General features: G+C 36.5%; 1 protein-coding gene across 1 annotated transcript in view; it reads left to right on the top strand.

Annotated features, from left to right (window-relative positions):
• Nucleotides 1–9,541, top strand: part of SPEN (spen family transcriptional repressor) — a 90,437-nt gene that overhangs the window by 65,330 nt on the left and 15,566 nt on the right. The window contains exons 6-10 of the mRNA XM_010850238.1: nt 1,490–1,641; nt 4,153–4,278; nt 4,631–4,744; nt 5,609–5,722; nt 7,591–7,691. Coding sequence (XP_010848540.1) covers nt 1,490–1,641; nt 4,153–4,278; nt 4,631–4,744; nt 5,609–5,722; nt 7,591–7,691 — 607 coding nt within the window. The remainder of the gene's footprint in view (nt 1–1,489; nt 1,642–4,152; nt 4,279–4,630; nt 4,745–5,608; nt 5,723–7,590; nt 7,692–9,541) is intronic.

Here is a 9,541-nt window from a genome sequence, read left to right as displayed (position 1 = left end):
CCAGAAAAATAAAGTCTGACACTGTTTCCACTGTTTCCCCATCTATTTCCCATGAAGTGATGGGACCGGATGCCATGATCTTCGTTTTCTGAATGTTGAGCTTTAAGCCAACTTTTTTACTCTCCACTTTCACTTTCATCAAGAGGCTTTTGAGTTCCTCTTCACTTTCTGCCCATAAGGGTAGTGTCACCCTCTGTGAAATAAGATGAAAATGTAGATAAAGATAGTTGTAATGAGCACTGAACAGTTTCTGGGCCATCTGACTGAAAGTATATATATACTCTCTGATGATTGGGTGAGATTAAGGTCTGCTACCATTAGAGCTATTAATCTGGAATCAGAAGTGAGATGTATTCTGGTGTAGTTCACCCAGCAGCTCAGAAGTTGAGTCTTTTTAATATCAGTGTCGTTGTTGACATCATCAGTAATGTGGCTGGAGCTAATGAACACTTTGTTTTAGTCAAATTGATTAAATACTAACATTTTTGGGTGGCTTTGTTTTACATTAAAAAAGAGATATCATACAGGCCATATTATGATTGTTATCCAGAAAACGTTGAAAGTCCCTGACTTCTTGTTGTGTAGTCACTCAGTCGTGTCCTACTCTTTGCGACCCCATGGACTGTAGCCCGCCAGGCTCCTCTGTCCATGGAATTTTCCAGGCAAGAATACTGGAGTGAGTTGCCATTTCCTTCTCCAGGGGATCTTCCTGATTCAGGGATCAAACACACATAGAAGAAAGATTCTTTACCATCTGACCCATGAGGAAAGCCCATCCCAAGTTAAATGGAACTTCAGAGAAAGCCTATGATTGAGTTAGACATTGAACCAGGACTTTGATCATAAGAAATAAAAACCTTAAGAGTCATTTAACCTCTTTCTATTTGTCATTGGGTACCATGCAACAGCAAAAGAAGATATTTTATAAGCGTTACTTCAGTCAGTTTTCATACAGTTACTATTCTTGTATCTAAAAATTGCTGTATTTAGATAATTGGGTATGACAAGCATAATATGCTAAATATTTTACAAAATATTGAAAAGTAAATAAATAGTGAAACTGGACTGTTTTTAGCTGAACTTCATGTTTATTTCAGATTTTAGGATTTTAGTTTTATAGTTCACATTCAGAGCCTACTACATAATTTTGAAACATACCATTAGGCTTAAATAATTGCCATTTTCCACTGGGGTTTAAAACCTATTTCTGTGATAGTGATTATCTTTTAAAACAAATCAGCTGAAATGGAAATTCAGTCTACTTTTCTATTTGAAAGATCAAGGTGTTAACTTTCTCTTAATTTTTTAGACATGTTTCTCTAGCTTCTGTATTCTTCTTTTGCTTTGGAGCTGTTTCTGATAGTATATATGATTTTTCAGATTACATGAGAATTAAGCCCCGCATATCAGAGATTTGATTTCTTAAAGTAGATTTTCCCATGATATATGAGTAAACATTAAAACACTCTCTGCCCCTTCCCACTTACAGAAACGGAAAGTGAAAATGAATTTCGCCCCTTGGATGAAAGGATAGATGAATTTCACCCCAAAGCAACAAGAACCCTTTTTATTGGTAACCTTGAAAAAACCACTACTTACCATGATCTTCGCAACATCTTCCAGCGCTTTGGAGAAATTGTGGTATGTTGTGTTTTTTTTTTAACAATGAAAACAATTTTAAATCTTTGTCATAAAACATACAGCATAAGTGCAGCTTATATTTGGAAAAATGTATTTAGATGTTATAATGAATATTTTTCTCATTTGCCCTATGTGTTTTTAACTCCTGCTAAAAGATGATCTGGCAAAACTCATCAGGGACTGCTTTATGTGTGTATGTAAAAATATATAATTGTCTTTATTTACGTATGTATTTTCTTTTCCACTTGTCTTATCTTTGTCCATTGGATGCTGTTTTAATGCCATCTCTAGTCCTGTGGGTTGAAAGGAAAATCTGGAAGAGAAAACATGTCTGTAAGAAAGAAGCAGCAGATTAGTGTATGATTCTTTTTATTACAATGCACGTTAGAAGTACCTTGGGAATTATTGGAATGTGGTTGTCATGCTGGAAGCTCGGTTCTGTTTTGAAGTTTTAATTAGAATCTGTTTAAATTATGCAAGTCATTGTTTGACTTAGAGATAGAAGGATTTTTCTGTTCTCCATGATTTAAAACTTGAGTGAAATTATAGTGAAAGTAGTTTGGTTACAGTTTGTATCCTTAGGTATACTGTTTTGTGTTATGTTTGAAAAAATGGAAAATTACTTCTGTCTTCCTAGACTTTCTCTAGGACTTCACAGCTAATAATTGTGAAGAAAGTAATATATTTGGACTTTGGAGAGCAAAAAAAAAAAAATAGTTTGCGTAGAAACAGCTATTGTACATCTTTTAGGTTTGTGTATATGTGATGTCCATTTGTCTATTCTTACGTATACACTAATGCTCTAAGCAAAAGATTCTTAATATTTTTTAATGGCATAACGTAGTCTTGTGAATAAAATATTATTTGTGCTTGTGGCTAAACAAAACCTCATCTTTAGGGGCTTGAGAGTAGAAATTGAAGTGGTTGGCAGAAGTGAAGAAAAAACAGAGAAGCTATTTAGGGAGCGATACCAACAAAACATTCATCTTTCTTTTCTGATTATTTAACTTCTCTTATTTTTGTGAGGGTACTGTATACTCTTAATTCCAGCTCTACTGCCTACCTGGATGAGTGACTAGACGCTCAGTTACCTATTTGGGCTACAGCTTCTTCTATCTTTAGATCACAGTCTGTTATTTATTTGTGTTTTGGCTTTGCGAGACTATGAATTGATAAAATTTTCAAACATATTTTTATTTGAATGTTTGAAGGAGTATAAAAAGTTGAATTTGGGCATGTGGATATATTTTCATCACCAGGGTTGCTAAAAATGGAATGATTATTATGTTTTAAGAGCTATGCTTGTCAATAAGATGGACATGTCAGTATTTGAAAACTATTATCTTGTTTGCAGTTGCTCATGATTGTCACTGTTTTAATGACATACAAACCTTGGGAACATGGTCTGCTGCTTATTGATAACAGATTATGCTATAACAGAACCTTTTTAGTAAGTCAGCCCACCATTGTTCTTTGGGAAATTTAAATGGAGCTATCCTGAGTTACTACATTCTATGTAATGATGAAAACAGCTTCCATTTACCATTACTTAGAAAAATTTTGAGTATAAATTATGCTTTTTTTTTTTTAAGGACCCATCAAACAGCTCTTTAAATGCATTACTCATTTTGCTCTGTTTCAGGTTTTGATTATTGGCTTGTGACCCTTAAGGAGGCTTAGATAATCACAATACATAATCTGCAATATATGGCCCAGCTCATTATTGTTTAAGTACAAGTTTTGCCATCCAAGTGTCTGGTTTCTCTGGACCATTTTCATGTGTAAGCCAGGTTTTTTCACTACCTCCTCTAAGTAGGCAGGACCAGAGTGTCAGATGTGACAGCAGGTTTTGAGCATTCCAAGGAAATGGGGATATTCCTTTATGTAGAGTGTTTCTTTAGTCCAGGGATGTATTCTAATGCATCTTCACAGAGTAGTTCAGATATTTATGTAGTCCGTTCATTCTGGGTATGAGAGATTATTACCACATTTATCAGTTACCAGGTTTGATTCAGTTAGATATACTGATAGAATGAAGCTTCTGATTCGGGATTGCATATTTTAAATCACTTTTTGAAAATTTGACTTCTTTATCATTGTTATTCTTCCCAGATGCTGTATTTTAAATGGCTTGCCCCTAATAAGGATTTTAGATATTGCAGAAGGGAATTATTTGTTAGGTTTTCATTAAATAGGCCACCTTTTACTTCTTATCATAAATTTCTCTTAACACAGGTATTATGGATTTAAAATTTTGAGTTTTGAGTTGCATTGCAGTTGCTCTTCTGCAGAGCTTCACGTGCGAAGAATTTCATGGTTTGTGACTACAAATGTTGTGTTGAATAGATTTTTAGGCTATTTACAGTTGCATGAAGATGTATAATTGTAACTAAGCAGGTGGTTTGGGAGGAATCTGTTTTGAGAACCATGTAGCTCATATGGACTTGGTTTATTCTGATTTATTTTTTATTGACATATCACTAAGTGGTATCCATCCATTGTTTTTTTCAGGATATTGATATTAAGAAAGTAAACGGAGTCCCTCAGTATGCGTTCTTGCAATACTGTGACATTGCCAGCGTTTGTAAGGCTATTAAGAAGATGGATGGGGAATACCTTGGAAATAATCGTCTCAAGGTAAAGGAATTTATATGTTACTGTGCTGTTAATATTTGCTGTGTTTTTTTTCCTCAAGATTTGGAGGTGTTTTATTTTGGTATATATGATTATTTAAAATTGTAATAGTATAGTTAGATAACCATAAAGGTAATAAACTTCTTTGCATCCTTATCCTGTTATACTGTAATCTGAATTAATACTTGCTTAGCCAGGCAGGATAAATTTTGTGTAAATTTTTGTTTGATTTTAACTTGATTCCCACTTGAGGTGGTGGTTGGATAAGATTCCTACAGAATACAAGTTTTTTCACAATTTTTGTTGTTGAATAATTGGTGGCTTAACTAATAGAAATTTTGCCTTTTGTATTCAGCTGGGTTTTGGAAAGAGCATGCCTACAAACTGTGTGTGGTTAGACGGGCTTTCTTCAAATGTGTCAGATCAATATTTAACACGACATTTTTGCCGATATGGGCCTGTGGTAAAGGTAAGTGGGAGGTTTGAGTATGTGGCTTTAAGTCACTAATGACTTCCTTTCTTTTGGTATTCTGTCCTTTCAGACCCAGTTTCTGGTGCTGACTTTTCTTTGTAACTCATACATTAAAATTCTCTTTTTTCCAAAATTTGATCTAGAAGAGCACTTACTTATGATATGTTTTGAAAAAACTATATCGAACCCATCAAAATGATTAATTTTAGAACCAGTCTGCAAAATACTGTTAAATAGACTGTTGCTTAGGGATTTCTATAATTTTATCTCATTAAAATTAGTCTGATTATATAATTATTCACATTCACACTTACATGTAATTAGACTTGATTTTTAAAAAAATGATAATTTTCAAAAACACTCATACAACAGAATATTCATCCAACCAATGTTTGTTGTGTAACGTTCACAAACATAACAGGAAAAGAGTCTCTGGACCCCCTTCCATTATGTGAAGGTAAAGATGTTAACTTCTTACAAGCAGATTGTACATTGTCGGAGGTATGTTGCATAACTTTAACATTTCTGTACGTGTAGCTTTTGTTGTATGGAGAAACAGTTTTTTGGTCCGGTGATTTTTTGTCAGTACTTACTTTAATATAAGACAGTACTCAGTCAACGTGGAAAAAGAATACACAAAAACAAAATAAAAACAATATACCTCAGGCCACAATATCCACAAATCTAAACAGTTCCTACAACGTTTTGTTGTGTTTTTACTATAACATGCATCATCAGGAAAAACAAATTTTTTTCTGGAATAAAATATATATTTATTCTTGGCAATGTGTTAGTGACTTAGAATTTTGTTGGGACTAACACAGAATTTTGTTTAGACTGATGTTGTTTGTTTTTTTACAGGTGGTGTTTGATCGCTTAAAAGGCATGGCCCTGGTTCTTTACAATGAAATTGAATATGCACAAGCAGCTGTAAAAGAGACCAAGGGGAGGAAAATCGGTGGAAATAAAATAAAGGTGTGCAGAATGACTTTAAGCAGAACCAAAACAAAGTCATGTTTGGATCCCAACCTTTTAATGATTGGCATTTTGTTGGCTTACAGCACATCTAGTATATAGCCTCAGTTTTCAAGGGCGATATTACAATTTTTTAATTTGGCTACTTAAGGACACAGAGGAGAAGGCAATGGCAACCCACTCTAGTACTCTTGCTTGGAAAATCCCATGGACAGAGGGGCCTGGTAGGCGGCAGTCCATGGGGTCGCTAGGAGTCGGATAGGACTGAGCGACTTCACTTTCACTTTCACTTTCATGCATTGGAGAAGGAAATGGCAACCCACTCCAGTGTTCTTGCCTGGAGAATCCCAGGGACGGGGAGCCTGGTGGGCTGCCGTCTATGGGGTCGTACAGAGTTGGACACGACTGAAGTGACTTAGCAGCAAGGACACAGAGTCTTTTAAAACATTATCACAGAACCTTCCCGAAAGATCCTCGTTCCCTACACCCTGGGTTCCTGGTGCTCACCAGTGAGCTCTCAGTGCAGGCTGCACTCTCAGGAGCTCCAAGTGTCAGTCCAGCTTCTTGAATGATCCTCTCGATCTTCTTTCCTCTTCTCTTAAAGAGTGGGTAATCAGTGAAAGTATGATCTTTTGTCTAAGTATTTTTATTTAAAAACTTTTGTTCATGAGAGTTTCAAGGAATTTATGCACTTAATAACTCTGGTTAGATTGAAATCAGTATTTTTAAATAAGATATTGATAAATGGTGAATATCATGCTTTAGTGACTTTGAGGCCTCACTGAGTAAAGTTTAAATGTTCTTCCATATTTTATGTTCTAACTGTGGTTCCAGCAAATTTATGCACAAGATGTTGTTGTTGTTTAGTTGCTCATCATATCCAACTCTTTGCAACCCCATGGAGTGCAGCATGCCAGGCTTCCCTGTCCTCACTATCTCTCAGAGTTTGCTCAAACTCAAGTCCATTGAGTCCATGATACTATCCAACCATCTCATCCTCTGTTGCCCCTTCTCCTCCTGCCTTCAGTCTTTCCCAGCATCAAGGTCTTTACAACAAGTCAGCTCTTTGCATCAGGTAGCCAAAGAACTGGAGCTTGTGCATCAGTCCTTCCAATGAATATTCAGGGTTGGTTTCCTTTTGGATTGACTGGTTTAATCTCCTTGCTGTCCAAGTTACTCTCATCCAGCACCACAGTTCAAAAGCATCAGTTCTTCAGCTCTCAGCTTTATAGTCCAACTGTCACATCCATACATGACTACTGGAAAAACCATAGCCTTGACTAGATGGACCTATGTCGGCAAAGTGACGTCTCTGCTTTTTAATACTCTGTGTCTGTCATAGCTTTTCTTCCAAGAAGCAAGCATCTTTTAATTTCATGGCTGCAGTCACCATCTGCAGTGATTTTGGAGCCCAAGAAAATAACGTCTGTCACTGTTTCCATTTTTCCCCGTCTATTTGCCATGAAGTGATAGGACCAGATGCCATGATCTTATTAGTTTTTTGAATGTTGGGTTGTAAGCCTGTTTTTTCATAAGATATTACTAGATTTAGTTGGTCTGATTATTTAACCAATGGCCTAGAATCCTGATAGGTATGTTTCAGTTTTTGATTTTGCTTTCTCCACTTCTTCAGGATTGGGTTCTGAAACTTTAAATTATAATTCTTTATCAAGATTTCTGTAGAATTTGAGAATTTTCAAGTTAAAAAAATACAGTTTTAGTTATGAGGACTATTTCACTTAAATGAGATCTAAGTTACATTTTCTTGTAATTTATCCAGAAGAAGAGTTTTCAAATTTGGTAACACTTTCCATCATTGAAATCTGAAACTCGCATTAAACACCTGCTATTCATTTTTTTTTTTTTAGGTGGATTTTGCAAATCGAGAAAGTCAGCTGGCATTTTATCACTGTATGGAAAAATCTGGTCAAGATATTAGAGACTTTTATGAAATGTTATTGGAAAGAAGGTATGTATTTTCAACCTATCAGCATAGCTTGAATTTGAAAATTTCTAGTACATAAAATTTAGATGGGATTAAATTCTGTTTTTCATCCCTTATTGCTACTCTCCTTCCCCCCAAACTTATCCCTTTTATTATCCCCATGTATGGAAACACATTAAAAATGGATTTCTCATGTAGCTCATGGGAGTTGGGTTAACCTTATCTACATTTTCTCCCTGAGAATACTCATTAAAAGAGTTACTCTTTTCTAGATTATAACTTTATATATAAATCATCTGGCCTTACACATTTAAATTAAACATGTTGAAATGCATTGCTGCTGCTGCTGCTGCTAAGTCGCTTCAGTCGTGTCCGACTCTGTGCGACCCCATAGATGGAAGCTCACCAGGCTCCCCCGTCCCTGGGATTCTCCAGGCAAGAACCCTGGAGTGGGCTGCCATTTCCTTCTCCAATGCATGAAAGTGAAAAATGAAAGGGAAGTCACCCAGTCGTGTCCGACTCTTAGCGACCACATGGACTACTTATAGACTATTAAATGCCCAGTGTATTTAGTAATGACAACATCCAAGTTGTCACCATGTATGAGTTCATAGAATTAATTGAAATAACAAAGAACTTTAAAAAGACTATCAAGAGCTTTGTTTTAAATTCAGATCTCTTAAATAATTTGTGAATCAGAAAGCCAAAGTTGTATAAATTAGTAACTTTAGCTGTGTAGAAAGTAAACAATCCTTGGGAATTCCCTGGCCTTCCAGTGGAAGGACTTGCTGCTTTCACTGCCATGGACCTGGTTTCAATCCCTGATCAGGGAACTAAGATCCCACAAGCCACATGGCACGGCAAAAAATAAAGTAAACCTTACTGATCTTTGTTAATTTTTTCAGTCATGGTTATGTGGTATTTGATATTTTTTCTACTGCTTGTGGGAATTGTAGGAACCATTACAGTCCACAGTCGACTATTTAAGGTGTCACCATCTAAATCAGGCTAATGCTTAAAATTGCATCAGAACTGATGATTAATTCTTTTTTAGACCACATATATTAAAACACCTTGACAATGTCAGTAGGTTCTTCAAAAGCTGATCACATTTGAAAATGGAAGCTATCATCTATATGATAAAGCTGTTTGTCCAAACTTGCCTCTGTGATTAAGTCTCCTGGAATGTTTCTACTAGATCTCCACCCTGTAGATATGTGTTAGAGAAAAGACTATTTGAGAAATGCCTTTAGACACTCAAGTTCAAGTATAAAAGGTCTCTGTGACAGTTCCGTTCAGTTGCTCAGTTGTGTCCGACTCCTTGCGACCCCATGAATCACAGCACGCCAGGCCTCCCTGTCTATCACCAACTCCCGGAGTTCACTCAGACTCACGTCCATCGAGTCAGTGATGCCATCCAGCCATCTCATCCTCTGTCGTCCCCTTCTCCTCCTGCCCCCAATCCCTCCCAGCATCAGAGTCTTTTCCAATGAGTCAACTCTTCACATGAGGTGGCCAAAGTACTGGAGTTTCAGCTTTAGCATCATTCCTTCCAAAGAAATCCCAGGGCTGATCTCCTTCAGAATGGACTGGTTGGATCTCCTTGCAGTCCAAGGGACTCTCAAGAGTCTTCTCCAACGCCACAGTTCAAAAGCATCAAGTCTTCAGCGCTCAGCCTTCTTCACAGTTCAACTCTCACATCCATACATGACCACTGGAAAAACCATAACCTTGACTAGACGGACCTTAGTTGGCAAAGTAATGTCTCTGCTTTTGAATACGCTGTCTAGGTTGGTCATAACTTTCCTTCCAAGGAGTAAGCGTCTTTTAATTTCATGGCTGCAGTCACCATCTGCAGTGATTTTGGAGCTGTC

This window comes from Bison bison, unplaced genomic scaffold (assembly GCF_000754665.1).
Source record: "Bison bison bison isolate TAMUID 2011002044 unplaced genomic scaffold, Bison_UMD1.0 scf7180017864289, whole genome shotgun sequence".
Taxonomy (NCBI): domain Eukaryota; kingdom Metazoa; phylum Chordata; class Mammalia; order Artiodactyla; family Bovidae; genus Bison; species Bison bison.
This window is presented reverse-complemented; position numbering and strand designations above follow the sequence as displayed.